The 19,711-nt window shown below is 33.3% G+C and overlaps 2 protein-coding genes and 1 non-coding gene across 7 annotated transcripts in view; 1 reads left to right on the top strand and 2 right to left on the bottom strand.

Moving 5' to 3' along the window:
• LOC141446123 (uncharacterized) overlaps positions 1 to 15,774 on the bottom strand; it is a 47,372-nt gene extending 31,598 nt beyond the window's left edge. The window contains exon 1 of one of the 2 annotated variants that reach the window (XR_012453513.1): positions 14,868 to 15,774. The gene's annotated coding sequence lies outside the window, so the exon portion shown is untranslated. Of the gene's footprint in view, positions 1 to 10,635; positions 10,775 to 14,867 lie in introns of those variants that run through there. The other variant, XR_012453514.1, reaches the window with a different exon arrangement.
• Positions 1 to 19,711, top strand: part of LOC141446117 (uncharacterized) — a 106,065-nt gene that overhangs the window by 28,490 nt on the left and 57,864 nt on the right. Inside the window, exon 6 of one of the 4 annotated variants that reach the window (XR_012453497.1) lies at positions 8,193 to 11,453. Coding sequence is in view for 1 of the 4 variants with exons in the window: in XM_074112552.1 (XP_073968653.1) it covers positions 3,773 to 3,801 (29 nt within the window). In the remaining 3 variants the exon portion in view is untranslated. Of the gene's footprint in view, positions 1 to 3,285; positions 3,802 to 6,447; positions 11,454 to 19,711 lie in introns of those variants that run through there. The other 3 variants (XR_012453494.1, XR_012453496.1, XM_074112552.1) reach the window with 3 other exon arrangements.
• TRNAF-GAA (transfer RNA phenylalanine (anticodon GAA)) lies at positions 12,647 to 12,719 on the bottom strand. Its single transcript has one exon. It is a non-coding gene; the product is annotated as a tRNA-Phe (tRNA).

Here is a 19,711-nt window from a genome sequence, read left to right as displayed (position 1 = left end):
TCTTTTATTATCAATATCTCAGCTTTTAGTGTAAATTCAAAATTTCTTTTTGTGGTGCACATTGGTGCTAGCTATCACGAACAAAATGGAATGAGTTTCAATTCAATTTAGGGCACTTCCGGTTAAAGTTATATTTGGCGTACAATTGGTGAATTTTTACAGTTTCCGTTGTGTTGCTGGCTTATTATTGGCATTGCAAAGTGTTCCGAGCTGGGTGCAATAATTTTTTTCTCAAAATTCCACCAAAGTGCCGCAAAGTTAATGGTCACGTCTGTCAGTGCATCTTTTATTATCAATATATCAGCTTTTAGTGTAAATTCAAAATTTCTTTTTGTGGTGCATATTGGTCTAGCTACCATGAACAAAATAGGATGAGTTTCAATTCAATTTAGAGCACATCCGGTTAAAGGTAAGTTGGCGGGAAAATCGGTTGAATAATTTGTAAATTACTTTGAAAATATGCTAATTTTTGGCATTTCCTGTGTGGGGCTAGTGGTTCTAATACTAGTACTTGCTATTTTGGAAAAAAGCGCTCCAATTTTCCCACAAATTAAACTCATTTTTTTTTAATTTAAATTTCGCGCGTAACTTTAAATGGAAAATTGAGGCTTTTCCTTGGTGGTGCTAGCTTTTTTATTGGTGGTGCATAGGAGTGCAAAGTGTTCCGAGCTGGGTGCAATAATTTTTTTCTCAAAATTCTACCAAAGTGCCGCCAAGTTAATGGTAAGTTGGCGGGAAAATCGGTTGAGTAATTTGTAACATACTTTGAAAATATGCTAATTTTGGGTATTTCCTGTGTGGGGCTAGTGGTTCTAATACTAGTACTTGCTATTTTGGAAAAAAGCGCTCCAATTTTCCCGCAAATAAAACTCCATTTTTTTGAATTTAAATTTCGCGCGTAAGTTTAAATGGAAAATTGAGACTTTTCCTTGGTGGTGCTAGCTTTTTTATTGATGGTGCATAGGAGTGCAAAGTGTTCCGAGCTGGGTGCAATAATTTTTTACCCAAAATTCCACCAAAGTGCCGCCAAGTTAATGGTCACGTCTGTCAGTGCATCTTTTATTATCAATATCTCAGCTTTTAGTGTAAATTCAAAATTTCTTTTTGTGGTGCACATTGGTGCTAGCTATCACGAACAAAATGGAATGAGTTTCAATTCAATTTAGGGCACTTCCGGTTAAAGTTATATTTGGCGTACAATTGGTGAATTTTTACAGTTTCCGTTGTGTTGCTGGCTTATTATTGGCATTGCAAAGTGTTCCGAGCTGGGTGCAATAATTTTTTTCTCAAAATTCCACCAAAGTGCCGCAAAGTTAATGGTCACGTCTGTCAGTGCATCTTTTATTATCAATATATCAGCTTTTAGTGTAAATTCAAAATTTCTTTTTGTGGTGCATATTGGTCTAGCTACCATGAACAAAATAGGATGAGTTTCAATTCAATTTAGAGCACATCCGGTTAAAGGTAAGTTGGCGGGAAAATCGGTTGAATAATTTGTAAATTACTTTGAAAATATGCTAATTTTTGGCATTTCCTGTGTGGGGCTAGTGGTTCTAATACTAGTACTTGCTATTTTGGAAAAAAGCGCTCCAATTTTCCCACAAATTAAACTCATTTTTTTTTAATTTAAATTTCGCGCGTAACTTTAAATGGAAAATTGAGGCTTTTCCTTGGTGGTGCTAGCTTTTTTATTGGTGGTGCATAGGAGTGCAAAGTGTTCCGAGCTGGGTGCAATAATTTTTTTCTCAAAATTCTACCAAAGTGCCGCCAAGTTAATGGTAAGTTGGCGGGAAAATCGGTTGAGTAATTTGTAACATACTTTGAAAATATGCTAATTTTGGGTATTTCCTGTGTGGGGCTAGTGGTTCTAATACTAGTACTTGCTATTTTGGAAAAAAGCGCTCCAATTTTCCCGCAAATAAAACTCCATTTTTTTGAATTTAAATTTCGCGCGTAAGTTTAAATGGAAAATTGAGACTTTTCCTTGGTGGTGCTAGCTTTTTTATTGATGGTGCATAGGAGTGCAAAGTGTTCCGAGCTGGGTGCAATAATTTTTTACCCAAAATTCCACCAAAGTGCCGCCAAGTTAATGGTCACGTCTGTCAGTGCATCTTTTATTATCAATATCTCAGCTTTTAGTGTAAATTCAAAATTTCTTTTTGTGGTGCACATTGGTGCTAGCTATCACGAACAAAATGGAATGAGTTTCAATTCAATTTAGGGCACTTCCGGTTAAAGTTATATTTGGCGTACAATTGGTGAATTTTTACAGTTTCCGTTGTGTTGCTGGCTTATTATTGGCATTGCAAAGTGTTCCGAGCTGGGTGCAATAATTTTTTTCTCAAAATTCCACCAAAGTGCCGCAAAGTTAATGGTCACGTCTGTCAGTGCATCTTTTATTATCAATATATCAGCTTTTAGTGTAAATTCAAAATTTCTTTTTGTGGTGCATATTGGTGCTAGCTACCATGAACAAAATAGGATGAGTTTCAATTCAATTTAGAGCACTTCCGGTTAAAGGTAAGTTGGCGGGAAAATCGGTTGAATAATTTGTAAATTACTTTGAAAATATGCTAATTTTTGGCATTTCCTGTGTGGGGCTAGTTGTTCTAATACTAGTACTTGCTATTTTGGAAAAAAGCGCTCCAATTTTCCCGCAAATAAGACTCATTTTTTTTGAATTTAAATTTCGCGCGGAACTTTAAATGGAAAATTGAGGCTTTTCCTTGGTGGTGCTAGCTTTTTTATTGGTGGTGCATAGGAGTGCAAAGTGTTCTGAGCAGGGTGCAATAATTTTTTACCCAAAATTCCACCAAAGTGCCGCCAAGTTAATGCTTTTTTTAGCACTTTAATTCCTTATATTTCTGAATGTGTGCATATTTTATTAGATTTTTTTTGTGGTTCTAGCTGGTGCTAGCTCTCCTCTACCTGTATACTAAGTCGCGGTTCGAAATTCAGTGTTTGCGGCAAATTCCTTTGATCTTTTGAATGGCCATATCTCCGTAATTATTAAAGTTAATGAATTTTTTTAAGTGGTGCAATGGAGTGCAAAGTGTACTTAACATAATGAAGTAAGTTTCAATCAAATCCGGCCAAATTTTTTTTGGCGGGAAAAAAACTTTAATTGCTTATTGTGGCTTTTCCTTGGCGAATTTAGATTTTTTTTTGGTGGTGCATAAGAGTGCAATGTGTTTCGAGCTCGGTGCAAAAGTTTTGTCTCAAAATTCAACCAAAGTGCCGCCAGGTTAATGGACCCAATTTTGAACAGGTATGTAAAATATCTATATAGGTTAATGTCCTGTTCCAAATTATTAGAATTGGAATTATATTTATTATATGAGATTATGGCATTATCTTTTAGTTTTTTGATTTTACAAACTTAAAATTTACATTCGTAAAATGTATAATAGTTCCTGAGTTAGAGATTCCACAATATGGCTAATAATATTTTACAAAACAACACCTATGTAAGTGTAATCGTATATTATCACATGTAAAGTGCAGAATATAATTTTATTTTTTCCCCTTATATGAAGGACAGATACAAACTTTTTTTATTCAATCTGTTATAATGTTTATCTTGGGCAGTAACTCTTTAACTACCGATTTGCATCTTGGTAAACGCATTAACTTGTTTGGTGGTAGTATGGAGTTCGCGTGACGACCTTGCCCTCATGTTGTGCGCCTGCCTCCATACCATTGCCGCCCCCAAAGTAGAGAGTAGCTGCCTCCTCTTTTTCTATCATAAAACAGTTCTTAACCAACTGCAGGCATGACCGCCAGGCATGGGCTCCGTCCCAGGTCAGTCGTATCTTATATTAGCCAACTTCTAGTATTTCATTATATCTGTATTGTATTTTGTTATTTATTTCTTTCTTCAGCTTTTAAAAGGGATATTATCTATTTCAAATTTAAAAGTTGGTACATTTTTTTAGCAAAGTTATTTTAAACTTTGTTACTTGACCATTAATTGTCCGTATTATATTTTAAGCAATCTCTGCGATTGCTACTTAATGGGTATTGTAATCGCCTCTGTCATCAGTTCTGCTGGTTTTATTATGGTATCTCGAAATTTACATTTTTTCTTTTTATTGTTTTTATCTCCTAGTGTGTAAAGTGATTTATTCCCCCTATCCTCCATACCACTTTTACTATCCTGTCACTCAGCAATCTGATCCTTGGTTCTAGCCTGCTCAGCGTCATTGCCAATTATTTCCGTCTTGAGCTGCCATCTTCCTGTCTCTTTTTACCAAGAGTTTATAGGCATCCTGGGCTCACACCATAGTATTTCATTATATCTATATTGTATTTTGTTATTTATTTCTTTCTTCAGCTTTTAAAAGGGATATTATCTATCCCAAATTTAAAAGTTGGTACATTTTTAGGCTATTAAGAATTGAGCCAACATTTTTGATCTTCCATTCTGGCCACATGATTAAGCAACATTGACCTTGTACGTTCAATAAAACGGACTAAATCTACTTCATCAAATAATTAATTCAACTAGATCTCCTTTTTATCTTCTCCAACGATCTCCATCACGAACTAGCAGAGGAGTAGTATATAACCTAAAAGACTCCCAACTTCTATAATTTGAAGAGTAATTTTTAGACTGCAAAAGGGGAGGAATGGTGCATTGTACCAGAGGCACCACGTGGTTATGTTCCTGACTATCTGCTACCCCCTCTCTTCCTAGAAATTCCCTGGAGAGACTGCTTCCCTTAATTTTGGGGGGGCAGACATAATCAGATGTCTTGTGAGGAGCGTAGGGCAAATAGTTATTCTAAGGATCGGTTATTCTTAACTGCCTTGGAGCTTTTCAGGAGAGCCTAGCAAGTTACCAGTTTTTGGAAGGGGATATAACCTATCTCCTTGGGACGGAATCTTCTTCTGAATATCTGATAATATTCTTCTGCCTTTTGACTAGTTTAGTCAACAATGAATATATAGACTTCTTGACCGTAAATTATTAAACTAAGAATTCAAGATTGGCGAGAAATCGGTCCAAATAAAAAAACAACAATTCGTCTTTTATTAGCCAACGTTTCTTCGACAAATATATTTTGTCTTCTTCAGGGCGTGGCTATGCGGGTTGTGGTTGAGTTACAGGAAAAAAAACGAGTTGTTGTTTTTATTTGACCGATTCCTCGCCAATCTTGAATCCTTAGTTTAGTTTAACAATTTCTTAAATGATGCCACGTAAAGGTGGAAGGAAATCCAGATACTCAAAGCTGGTGCAGACCCTAAGAGGATGCAACCTCTTAAAAATTAACAAGAACAAGGATAAAATTTGAAAAATAGGAATAAGATGGGCCTTAGCCCTATTTTGCCTGTAATTCAATACTGGTTGATTATTTCCTCATGCTGCTTATTAGAATTGGCATGAAACCTTTTTAATGGAATAAGTATAGCAACCATTTTAAGAAATGATACTAACAAATAGATAAGTTAAAAAAAAAAAGTGGAAAGATTATGGATATAGAGGAAGATTAGAGTGAGTGAGATTTAGGAATCAGTTCTCTTAGAGTTTAAGCATGTAAAAATAGATAGGAGGAGTAATGACCTAAAAGTTGTAAAACATATCGAGGGGGAACATCTGGTGTGGAGGTTCTGGCTTATGTAAGGCACGACTTACTCAACCGAGGGTTTTATTTCTTTTGCAGTTCAGTTAATTTCTAATAATTTTTTGATTTATTTGTGGGTTTTTTTACTAAACCAACGAAGTTGTGCATTATTTGGGAATAATAACTAAAGTTGCTCAAGTTTACTAAACAGCTACCTTCTTTTTTCAAAATTTCTCAAATATTATGAGAGTAATGCTCATTTTTGACAATCCCACTTGTTTGAAATACCTTAAATAAATCGGATACTAAAATTAGGACCAAAATTTAAAATTGGAGAAAATCGGAGCTCCAGAAGTACAGTCTCCAGCTGCTGGGATTTCTGAGTTTTCTTTTTCTGTTTAATCCAACTATAATCAGTAAACTGTTAATGTTTTTCGTTTAACGCATAAGCAATAACTTTTTATATGAAACATTAACGAGGAAAACAAAATAGTTCAAGAAGAGTTACAGGGGGAATCTTCTAGGATAGGCAGGTGAAGCTGTGGATAGTTTGATAATTACTAACCAATCTCATCTTTTATTTATTTATTTATTTTTAATTAAAAAACTGATCAATATCCAATTTACAGAAACAACAATATTAATAACAATACAAATTTAGGCATTTATAATTTAGGTTTATAATTAGGCTTTAGCATTTTATTTTACGTTTTAGAGGTTATTATAAAGATTTATGCAACACAAATAGCTCAAAGAAATGGTTGACAACTGGCTTTATTTAGAAAATTTTTGTATATCAGTGCCAAAGAAATCTAAGTTAAAATGATTGGCCATCCGCATCATACGAAAGATAGGGGAGTAAAAAACGTAATTATGCTTGCAGTACGGGACATTGAATGGAGTAGAATGTCGTGTAGTATGGGATGAGATATTAAAAGAAATTAGAGAAAGAAGGTAAGGACAGTCTATTTGAGAATGGAGAAGTTTGCAGAGGAAAGAGAGGTCATAGCAAATACTTCTGGTGGCAAGTGGAGGAATATTGAGAGTGAGCTGTAGATCGGAATAGATAAGGGTTTCTTTAGGGTATTTTCAAACGGCAAGCTAACCACTGGAAGAACTTGTTCTGGAACATCCTCAATAGAAGACATATGTACCTTGCTAAAAGGACTCCAAATTACTGAACCATATTCTAGATGGGGTCTTACTGGGGATTTATATAATGTGATATAAGAACGGCTGTCAGAGAAATTCCCCGTGTTCCTAGATACAAACCCAAGCATTTGTAAGAGATTTGCTTCTGATCCTATTCATGTGCTCCATAAAATCCAATTTGCAGTTGTATGTGATGCCCAAATCCGAAGAGCCGTTCAGCGTATAGTCATAAGACATGGGGTCACCTAGGGAAGGAATACACTAGTTCAGATCTAAACAGTTTTCAAGGCACCAACGAGATAAAGGGAATTCAATGCTTTTTGCCAAAGTTCATACATTCATGCGGCGATGAAATTGACAAAAAGAGTTTAAGGTCATCCGCAAATAGCAAAAAAAAAAGGAGAATCTTGGAAGATTGTGCTTTATGTCATTAATAAATAAGTTAAAACAGAAGTGGCCCCAGATGAGAACCCTGAGGAACTCCAGATAGGACAGGAAAAGATTTTAGTTTCACTATTTGTGTTCTTCCAATCAAATAACTGCAAATCCATGAAGAAGAAGTTTGCCATGAATGCCATAAGCTTCTAACTTTGCGAGTAAAAATACAATGATTAACACCTATCGAAAGCTTTGGCAAAGTCAGTGTAAACGGAATCAACTTGGGCATTATTAACAAAAGAGACAAGAATATATGTTTGATTCGTGAATAGATTGGTAACAGTAGAACGACCTGACAAAAAGCCATGTTGTTCAGATATTAATACAGATTTTACATCAAATAAAAGATAAATATTAATTATACTATATTAATATTAAGATTTTTGGAAAGAATGATTGATTTTACCAGAATATACTTTTCTATGAATTATGTTATAATAATAAATAATAATACTAGCGTGTCTTATATCTGTTATCCGTAGTTCTTTATTTAAGAAAGACTAAACTTCAATTAAATCTAATAACAGTATGATTCAATTAAATTTTAACCCCCCTGAAGTAATCATTTTCTGTAAGTCCAAATTTTTTTAAAATTCGCAATAAGAGTTGAACGAAATTTTTTGTTCCTTTTAAATGCATAAATTTATTTAATATTAGTATACGGCTTGAACATTCTTTTATCTTACAATTTATGTTGAATCTATGAAATAGTGGAACATTATAGCAAGAAGTTTCTTTTAAATTTAGATCTTTCAATCAAGTTTTGTCAGCAACCAAAAGAAAAATAAAATAAATTTATTTCCTTAGATATTTTAGCACACAATACACTTAAAGATCATGTTTACTTTAGGGGTATTTCCACACCCCCCTCCCTTATAAACTGGTATCTATATAAGTTTGGAAACAACGTGGGGTAACTTCCACACTTCGCCTACAGATAGCAGTGTGTAGCAGGCAATAAATTTGCGTTTGAATATGCTGTAAAACTAAACAAATAGTCTAGTCCGCATTTGGCTTAACACCAATAGTTTTGTTTAGGCTCAAATGAATTTATGTGTACCGACGTCTCTCTCTACCAACCAAACATTCATTGTTTTTGAAAGGCGAGAGAGCCAAGACATCCTGCCAGTAGAAACAATAAGGAAGTCCATAGTCTTATTTCAGTCCACACAAAAAATAAAATCTGTGTCGGAATTTAATGCACTTATCAACAACAGCAGCAACAGCAACAGCAACAGTTTCTCACTTCATAAACCATAAAAATTGTTTTGCTTTTAGTTACGTCATGAACAAAAATATAATTTATCTTTGTAAAATATTGAAATTAGTTTTTTCTTTTAAATTTACAGAACTATTCTGGTACGATTATGGTTTATTCAACAAAATTTTATGATAACATGACATTTTCATTTGCTTTTCTACTTTTTCCTAAAAAATAACATGAAAGAAACTAAAAAGTTGATAAATGTACACGTACACAAACTTGCCCCCCACTACTCATACACAACAGAGAAATACCGACCTCCACACAAGTACGCTAACTAGGACTGTATTTAGACAGTCGACTTACAAGGAACCCGCACACTAGACTGAAAAGAAAAGAACTCAATAGACGATACGGACAACTACGAAGACTGCTTAGGGCGGAGATCAGCCATGAACGTACAGAACAAACTGACTCTATAAAAGACACTACTAAGACCCCATCTGGAGCTACGGAGCTGAGCTGTGGGGCTCTGCGAAACCTTCCAACATCCAAAGAGTCTCAATCCTTTCAATCTAAAGTCCTTCGGCATATCGTCAACGCTCCTTATTATGTATCCAATTTAACCCTCCACACAGACCTCAATATCCCTTTTTTCAATGACCTAATCCATTCTCGTTTCCTTAATTTCCATAATAGCCTAACCATACATCCTAATCCCCACAGCACAAGCCTTATCCACAACAACCCATCCCGACAGTCCTCCACAACGCCTAAAACGACGTTGGCCCCGCGACCTTTTACCTATTTCCTAAACTTCCTTCCAACCCCTAGAGAGTTCCAGCATTGGCTGGCCCCTCTCACCATGCCTTCCCGATTGTGGCGCTGGATCCTCGGGTTCAGCCTACAATCTGTGCCTAACAAATTGATGAACACATTTACTTGATGTATGTTATATGTATACAGGATGTAAATAAATAAATATATACAATAAAAAAAAAAAATAGATATTTTTAATTATAACAGTTAAAAAGGTTACAGTGTGACCTTATAGGAATTTAAAATGGATTCTAGTGATTCCTGTTTAGTTTTTTTTTTTAGTTAATAACCCTAATGGTTGCAGAAAATAGTTATTTATTTAACAAGTGTGGAAAGTAGTACTTTTCCTCACACGAGGCAGGGTTTGCACGCACGAGCAAGCGAAGCGAGGCGAGTTAAATATTATATTTTTTCTTCAACCATTAGGGTTATTAACTAAAAAAAAAAACTAAACAGGAATCACTAGAATCCATTTTAAATTTCTATAAGGTAACACTATAACTAGTGAGGAAAGTGACACTAATGGGAATTTTTCCCCACTAGTGAGATAAAGTTGGGCATTACACAGCTGATTTTAATTGAGTAATGAGAACATTCCTACATGGTTGCAGAAAAAAGTAAAGTAATCGCCTATTTTTTTTCAGGCGGGGCTTAACGTCCAACTACCAAATTAGGTGTCGTGGACGGAGGCGACTAGCAAACATACTTTACTGTAAATATCTCATATTAACCATTAAATAAAATCCAAGGCCTAGAGGCTGAAGAATCGAACCCCAGTACCACAATACATATTAGCTTCGCAGTTTTCGTCTCTTAACCTTCACCAGAATCTCACCTAATCAAGCTTCATCTAATTTTTAATAAAAAAATCATGTTATAGAATGCACATAACAAGTGGAGTTACTTTTTTTTAATTTTATTAAACTCGTTGGAGATTTAAGTCTTTTCAATCTTGTCTTAGTACAAATATTGAATACAGTCTACATTTTTTACAAAACACATTTTTGTTGCATATTATTTCAACAGTTTCACTTATATTTCTGAGGATTTCATTCCCTTCTGATCTAATTTTTCCTGCAGAGAAAGAAAAACCACCTACGTAGTTTGGTTGTACTATTTCCAAAGAAAACAGTACTTCCAATTTTCTGAATATTTAAACATCTGTAATCTATCAATATTATAAGTGATATAAAGTATTTATTCATTCTGTAAAGTATTCATAGCATTTGTATTGATGACACCAAGATAATGAAATATTCCAAATAAATTGATAGAAAGACCACGCCCCCCCTCTTTAATAATTTACATAGAAAACTTCATTAATCATTAAATTCAGAGCAAAAAGAAAAAAAAATAGGTAAGGGGGCGAATGTATTGGGGACAAGCGTTGCCTGTCACCTATTGTTATCGGTAAGTTATTTAGTCAGGTATTTGGCGTGGTTTAGGCTAGTTACTTACGGTTAGATAGTGTGCATCATCCAAAGCTTTTACAATTTTGAAACTAGGGTAGGTATTTGAAAATATTTTATTCAATTATTCATTATTTTTGCACCAAAAAATGAAAAACACATGCACCTTCTTGTTTATTGTTGTTTCCATGATCTGTAATGGTTTTTTTTACTGTTATAATAACCTGATCGAGCAATATATTTAGAGGCCCCCCCAAAAAAAGATTTAATTTCGCAATATGGAGTAAATCAAACTAAAATTCCTAGTTTTTCATGGAAACTTATTCCTTTATTGTACACAGCAACTTTTTTTGCTATAAATAATAACTTTTTTGGAGTTTGTGTCTTTATTTTGTGTTTTTTTGTTTAAACTATTTGTTAAAACTGAATGTTCCAGCTTATTTAACAAAACAAAAATTTTTTGTAAATATCCCAGTCATATTTTATGCATAGAATCAATGTGTCCAGAAGTTCAGGGAATTTCCCATATGTAAGATACTTTTGTTTACTTTGTGGTGTAAACTCCAGTTAGACAGTCCGTTCTGTTTAAGAGAGAGGGCTGGCTCGAGGAAGAAAAGCATGTGAATTGTTAATATGAATACAGAAAAAAAAAAAGTTCAAGAGATTGGCTTGTGATGTTTCCAAAATCTAAAAAGTTTATTTATTTCTAAGTAAGAAATGAGGGCAATCGCAGGATGTATATGTTTAGTTAGGTTATTTTTATCTTTAAAGTGAATCGAGGGGAGGCATAAAGAGTGTTTATGTGAAATGGAGCGAGTGAAAAAGATACTGCTGAAAGTAATGAAGTGAGGATGATCTTTACAAACGGTATGTGCAATGAAACCATTATCTTTACTTACTATTTTATCAATCGAAAATTTTAGTGAATTTAATATATATTTGTTTTACCAAAAATTAGAGCGTTTAATTATCTAAAAATAATAAATAATATAAAACTTCTTGCAAACAGTTTTTGATGGGAATTCCTTCTCGAACAGGGAAGATGTGCTCGTTCAACGTAAAATGCAACATCGATTACATCTTAAAACATCATAAATAATAATCGATTGGAAACATCGAATAATAAAAGATCAGCTTTTTCACCAAATTATCAGCATAGATAGACCTCTGTTACCTTTCTCTCTGGATAAGTTAAAAGCATCTGTTTTTTCAAACCAGTTTTTTTTTAAAAAAATCTTTTGATTAAACTTTTTTAAAGATTTTTCTTAAAAACTGTAGCAAAAATAAAGACTAATAAAGCCAAAATAAGACTTAACATAAACAATCTACTTCACTGGACTGTGAGTGAGTAAAAATAAAAAAATATAAACATTTTGTTGAACCAAATCTTGTGGATTGTTAAAACGGAAATAGTATCTATTTTCAGTTCTTACGTCAAACTAGAATCTAAAACCTTGGTTAGTGCACGATCTTGATTTAGTTGTAATTTTAAAGTGTTTGCAATTTTTTACAAGTAGCCGCAGTTGGAGCTATATTAGGGAGGTAATAAAAAGGTATTTGGTATTTTTTTTTGCCGCCCTTTAGTGACCCTTTTAGAATTTAGTTGCCGTTGGACGAATATAACACCTGATCTTTATGACGTCATTATTGAATAGGGTCGATACAGTTCTCACCGAAAAGTGCCCCTCTTTTGTCAACAGAAACACAAAAACAAATCTTCTGCAGCATGATATATTGTAAGACAAATCATTTTACGTCAGTCAGCTTGCCACATAAATTGATGTTTGAATCTTCTTTTTATCCTAATTATTCCCCAACATCAAGAACAAAAATTCTTCGGAGCACTTATAAAATAAAATAAATTATAAAACAATAAAAACTGTGCGTGTTGATAAAATTATAAAATTGTTCAAAAAGAGTTTTAACAAATTACTTGGAATTGAATCTTAAGAATTTAATAAAATGAAAGCAAATCAAATTAGAAACAATAACTTTCATTTAAAAAAAAAAATTAATTAATTAAAAAAACAAAAATGAAAATAACTAGAAAAAAAAATTATTGCCGAAACCCGGGATCGAACCAGGGACCTTTAGATCTTCAGTCTAACGCTCTCCCAACTGAGCTATTTCGGCCGATTGAATGTTAGCGCTCAACGGCCAGTATGTAGTTGTACATGTAGACTTTTTATTGAATAAATTTTTTTTTGTTTAAGTTTTAATTTCATTTCATTTTTAAAATACAATAATATTTGAGTAAAATTTAGATTTATGTATAAGGTCATTAAACTGTTGTATTGGAGGTTACATTTGCAATACTGAGATTATATCAGATCTTTATAACTTTACAGTTTTGGGATTCTACTCCATGTCACAAACTGGTTCATCAAGTATTTATTTACAGATTAACTGCTTTTTTTTAAGTTCGGGCAGCCTTCAATATGTTGCAAAATTTCCTCTTCTTATCAGTTTGTTGGCACCATAGATCAAGCACGGTGATTTTTTTTCTTCATTAAAACCATTACTATTTACCTAAATCACTTTGAAAGAAGACCCTCAAACGTTCACTAGATTTGGTGTTTTGAAATCAGAATAGAATTCTCCTTTGTTTAGAATAGATATCTTTTAGAATTGCTGCTATTAATCAATTGTCGGAGCCAGCCGAAATTCATGTTAGGAAATCTTAAGAAGTGACAAGAAAATCATTATCTTATAAGACGAAAAAATAGGATTAAGCAAATTTTAATAGAAATTAATTAATAATTCATAAAATAAACATTTACCATTAATATCTTTAACCTTAATATACAAATAATGGGTTTCTTGATTCATTCATTACTAAATTAGGTATTGAAATATAAAATTGAGTTCATTCAACAAGTATTGACCAGTAGGGTATTAACCTACGACAGAAGATTCATCGATTAAATTAAATATTGACTTCTGTTTTGTCACTTTATCTAGTTGTTCCCATCATGCTACAGCGTAGCGCAGCCATTCATAAGCTTCAAGAATGTGTAGCTTTCATTCATTAATAATAATAATAATAATAAAACAATATTCGAACAGATCTAACTGAATTTTTTGAAACCTACAGGACTGCTGCCAGGTTATAATTAGAAGGAAATCCCGACGTCCTCTTTGGAGACATCGTACAGTCACGAAAAGGGGGGGGGGAAATTAGGTCATTCAGAGAAATAGCCTACTTCCTGTCCAAGAAATTGCAGCAGACTTCCTTCACACATCATCATGGCACTGTTAAAACTAAAATGTATTTTTGTAAGAGCTCAAGTTATTAGAAAATCAGATAACCTCATGGGCAGCATTATAAAAGAAAGTTTTAAGTTTTCATCTTCAACTTAGATGCACTAGAAAGTTCAAACATAATAAACTATCCCTTTTATTGCAAATATTACTCCAAAAAATTTGACTTAAATGTGCGAATAACCCAAAATATTGGCAGGGCGCAGGATCTATTGTAGAAAAAAAAGAGTATGCCTTGACACGCCTGGTCTAGAACAAGAATCTGACGCCGAGAGAATCCGAAATCGTGCCGCCATAAAATGTAGCAAGCAGTACTTAAAGCAAAACATCGCCGTCTAAAATTATAAGAAAGAAATAGAATGCCACCTTAAACTATTATGTTCAACAAAAGCTTCGCTAAACTCTTAGAATGAAGATAGAATCTATAATGGAAGGGGGAATAAGCTTGGCTAAACATAGGTTAGCGTGGCCGAAGGTCGCGAAGCATGTGCATTGACACTGCTTTCAAACTTATCTTACATTTCGTCACTGATAACCATCCATTGCACCAGTTTCTGCTGAAGCGCCTTGAATCCCTTATCTTCCTTTTTTAAGATGGTTTCTATTTTAGCTTTTAACAATTATTTGCAAAGTCTAATTTAACACCAAGTTAACAACAGCTTTCAGTCCAACATCCATTTGAAAATAAGCACTAAAATTGATAATTAGGGAAACTACAATTACAAGATATATCATAAATCGGGGCAATTTTAACCCTTTTAGGGATACTTTGGTCCAACACACCCAAAAAAATTAATTTATATTTCAACCAAAATAGAAGACAAATTAAAAATTTTGCTCTTAAGTAAAAGTGGGGGCCGCTCAATTTCAGGAAATTGGGTACTTTTATGCTTAATGGGTATTGTTTTAGTAACAATAACAAGTACTTTATAAATAAATTGTGTAAGAACGCAAAATATCGTTATTGTTAGCAAGTTTAAGGAACAAAAAAAAAAATAAAGATAACAGTAAATGTCCTACCTGTGAGTGCCTGCTACAGTATGTGACAATAAACTTCTGCAGAAAGTCAGTTTCAAAAGTACACAGCATTACCAAATCTAAAGAAGACGTTGTGGCCGTTGAAAAAATAAAATAAGTCCTTCCAATTGGTTGGTTAAAAGAGGGCCAAATTGATCAGCTGTCCAATTATAAGTTCTAATTCAAGTTCGTTTACATAATTTTATAAGAAACTAAATGGTCTGAAGTGAAATTAAAACTGTCCGGTAGGACAGTTGTATAAGGGTTGATCATCAAAAACTGCACAAAAAAGCGTAACGTTGAAAAACTCCCAACTTTGACAATTTTTTTCTCTTTTTCTATAAAAGATAAAATTCCCAAATTTTCTTTATAATGTAGGGCAAATCCTCCTTTATAACTGTAATTTTTTTGCAACAACCCAGATCTAATAGATTTTGAGAAAAAAGTTGCCGAAAATGTGCAAAAACGGCATTTTCAAAAATTGTTCTTGTTCTTCTTCTTGTTGTTGTTGTTGTTGTTGTTACCTTTTTTGTAAACAACGTAGCGCCTAAACGCGAGAACCAATTTTCATGAATGAAGTATCATTCGAGTCGGAATGTTATGTAGATGTGCCTTTTGGGGGTCTCGACGCTGTACATGGAAAGGGAGAGGAGTTAGCCCCCTTTATGTAAGGCCCCCTCCAAAATTATTATCATTAATTACTCTGTAAATCTTAGCCCGATTTTGATAAAATTTGGTAGGATGACAGGGTTAGGGCTCCCCTACGTAACATTAAAGCGACGATCTGCTCTTACACTTGTTAAGGGGAAGTATAGCAATCGTTTCAAATTATCGAAACGTGAACCGATTTTCATGAATGAAGTGTCATTCGAATCGAAATTTTGTACAGATTTGCACTTTTAAAGTCTCGACGCTGTGCCTCATAAGGAGGGGAGTTTGCCCCACCCAAGTTAGGCCCTTTCTAAAACTATTATTACCAATATTTCTATAACGCTTAGTCCGATTTTGATAAAATTTAGCAAGAAGAAGTGGTTAAAGCTCCTCTACGTGGCTGTGAAGTGCCATCATGCTCTTACACCTACTAAAAGGAATTACTGCAATCGTTAAAATGATCAATGAGTGAACCGATTTACATCAATGAATTGTCGTTCGATTCAAAATTTTTGCCTCTTCGCCTTTTAGGGAGAAGTACTGTAATCGCAGTTTATTTCTCTTACTCCTCTTAAAGGGAAGTACTGAGGAAGCAGTTTAATTTTGCTATTTACGTACAAATTACCTTTTTATTTTATTCAAAATGCTTTCTCAAAAAAATTGTTATTGAGGATGGTTTGGGGGACCGCAACTGTAATCATTCTTTAAAAAGATCTCTCCAGTGGTAGTAACTCCGACTTAACATCTTTTCAGGTAATAATGATAAAATTAAAATTTATTATTCCCAATTTTAAAAAAATCTGTAAAGCAGATATGTAACTTTGCAAAACATACAAAAGGAAAATCTATCTAAAAGGTACAAAAATCTCTTTAACAAAAACTTACAGTTTAAAATGTTAAGTATAAGGGTTGATTAAACGCCAAAAGGTACACAAAACTTGCTGATTTGTGTACCTTTTGGCGTTTAATCAACCCTTATACTTAACATTTTAAACTGTAAGTTTTTGTTAAAGAGATATTTAATAGGTAAGTGTTTATTTTAGTTTAAGTTAAGTGTAATTTAATGAGAAAAAAAAAATATTAATAAAGTAATTTTTTAAAAATAATTACTCTAATTACTTTTCTCTTAATGTTATAATAAAGCATCGAAAAATGGGATAAAGTAATCTTCAGATTTTGGTTATCGATTGTGATGTAACTTGTGAGGAAATTGAATCAATTTAAACAATGTTACAGTTACAAGAGAAACAAATTAAATTAATTCTAAATTTAATAACACTCAAATTAATTTATCAATCAAGAACACAAACACTATACGTTATTAATAAGACCTTTTATAAAAACACCTTCAAACCCTAAAAAAAAATCAAAATTTTCAAATAAATGTTTTCAGTAAAAGAAATAGTATTAGGTAACAATTTTAAAAGAAATCTCTGATAGATCAGAATTACCATGCGACTGTTGCCACTTCATTCTTTCTTTGATACGTACACAAAAACCTTACCTTCCATAACCTGTCAATATCCTTTGAATCAAAAAGGATAAATAGGCACTTAATTAATCTGAAAATATCTCTTAAAAGCCTCAAGATTGATGATTCTGTAGACAATACACTAAAGCCATCTACAAGCGTACATGACATAGTACATCTTCTGTTTTTGACTTTTTTTTTTTTATAGAAAGCGACTAAGCTCTACGCTAATCATAGCCCTGCTAGCCTACAGAGCTGCCAACATCAAACAAACGGAGTAGCCTTCGTTCTCCAGCTGGTTAAGATTAACAGCACTCTGAAAGAAATTAGAATTTTTGGACGAGTGTTATATAAAACATGTAAACATGTTTATGTGCAGATCATGAATCTAAGGCAAATCCTTAAATTCACTTATGTATTATTTACATATAATAAATATAGTCTTTCCAGGTTACTGGAAATTGGCACAAGTTTGTTAGGAGGAACAATTTTTATGTATATATAAATATTTATTTAGTTACAATCAACGTATTTATTGTTGTGTTACAAGCAACACTGTCCACATCACATTTGGAGGTGGAGAGGTTAACCAAATTGTAACAATTCAACGTTATTTCACAAATTAAAGGTTATTACCAAGAGATAATGTTCATATACAGTTTGGCAAGTAACTGATCCACTGTAAATAGGTTAATTTCTGTTGAAATATTTTAGTCAGTTTTCACTTGATCTTGTGATGCCTTTCGTCAGTAGTGAGGAAGTTTTCTGCCATTTTAACTGAAATTGACAAAAAGAATGTTTAAATGCAGTACAACCATTCTGTTCTAACCTCGAAATGGAATTACCCCTAGAGGTCTGTATTACAATATTTTTTATGTTATTATGAAAAAATTACTGTTATAAAGGAGGATTTGCCCTATATTTTAAAGAACATTTGGGACTTTTATCTTTTATAGAAAAAGAGAAAACAAAAACTGTCCCAAGTTTGATGTTATTCAATGTTACGCTTTTTTGTGCACTTTTTGACGATCAACCCTTTTACAACTGTTCTACCGTTTCAGTTTTAATATAATAACAAAGTTTCGTGTTATGCTTGGAAAAGTTTTCTACATAATATGGGTTAGTTTTTCTAATTATTAGAAAATGTTTTATGAGCAATGATAAAATTAAACTATGAATTGCTATAGATATACAAAGTTCCTAAGCTCCAGCTAAAAAGAAGTATTAATAAGTACCATAATCGGTAAATTTGCAAAAGAAATTGAGAATTTTGCAACATAATTGTACAACATCAAATTATTCACCTAATTGAAATTATTCAGCATGTTCCAATGGACCAAGTCTGTCCCCAGCCGAGTGAAGGTAAATTATCGTGAGATAGAGAACCAGGATAACATTCTATATTTCTACCTGTGCATTCTCTTTTTTCCCACAGACGAACACACTCACCATTAGTATTAATCGAATGGACATGAGCTTTCCAGGGTATTGTGAATGTTGTGCATTTACCACTGTCAACACATCCGCTATTTGTTCTTCCTCGATGTTCAGTATCGTAATAGGTTGTCCAGCAAACACAATATACCGTGCTAAGCACAGAGAACAGTACGAAAACACAGCACAATTTCATGATGAAACGTTTCGGCTAACGCGGCAGACTGTTGATGGATGGTATGATGTTGATTTGTTGTAGATGATTTATAAAAACCATTCCCCCTCCCCCAACTACTAAAGCAAATAAACAAAAATATCCCCACTTGAAAAATCGGGAATTCCTGAAAAATTTGGAATTATTTTGATGTGATATATTCTTAATCCTCTTTTTTATAAATACAGTTTTTTAAGGTCAATTTATTTTATCTGTTCACCACTAGGAATGACCTTATGTTAATCTAAATACTATCCTGATAAGAACTATGTTCTTGAATTTAGTATTTGTAATAAAAAATAATTATAATACTAGTTGTAATATTCTTTTTTTTCAGCGATTAGAGTCACCAATCCGTACCGAAAATGTAGGACAAAATTAACGTTTTCAAAAATTTAGAAGCTTTCTGCTTTTAGATTAATAGATGCATCTATATCTGCGAGTGATAGTGTCTGTATTCTAAACATAATTCTCTGATCAAAACATTGCACTAAATTCTAGGATGGTTTGCCGGACCCCTCCTGTCCACCATGTTTTAGTAGAGCGAAGAATCTAGAGAAGGATCAGTTTAAAGGAACGAGTTTTTCTTCACCAAAGACCGAATCTTCAACTGAAGCAGATGTAGGAAACAGTGAATAAGTTTGGTATTGTTTCAACTTGTTTCTGATGTAATTAAATGAATGCATATTTTAATTTGGTGGATCTATAAGATAATTATTGGATTTACAATGGGGAATGGAGATATTCTAATTATTGTATACCTAAATAATGATTGATTGATAAAATTATTCACCTGACAGAAATTATTCAGCACGTTCCAATGGACCAAGTCTGTCCCCAGCCGAGTGAAGGTAAATTATTGTGAGATGGTGATCCGGGGTAGCAATCCAGATGTTTACCTTTGCATCCTCTATGCTGCCAGAGTCGTACACACCCGCCTTTAGTGTTAATCGAACGAACTTGTGCTTTCCATGGTGTTGTAAATGTTCTACATTTACCGTTGCCAATACATCCGCTATTCTTTCTACCACGATGTTCAGTATTGGTATAAGTTGTCCAGCAAGCACTATACACCAT

Source organism: Rhodnius prolixus, unplaced genomic scaffold, assembly GCF_049639745.1.
Source record: "Rhodnius prolixus isolate KJV_2025 unplaced genomic scaffold, Rpr scaffold_1, whole genome shotgun sequence".
Lineage (NCBI taxonomy): Eukaryota > Metazoa > Arthropoda > Insecta > Hemiptera > Reduviidae > Rhodnius > Rhodnius prolixus.
This window is presented reverse-complemented; position numbering and strand designations above follow the sequence as displayed.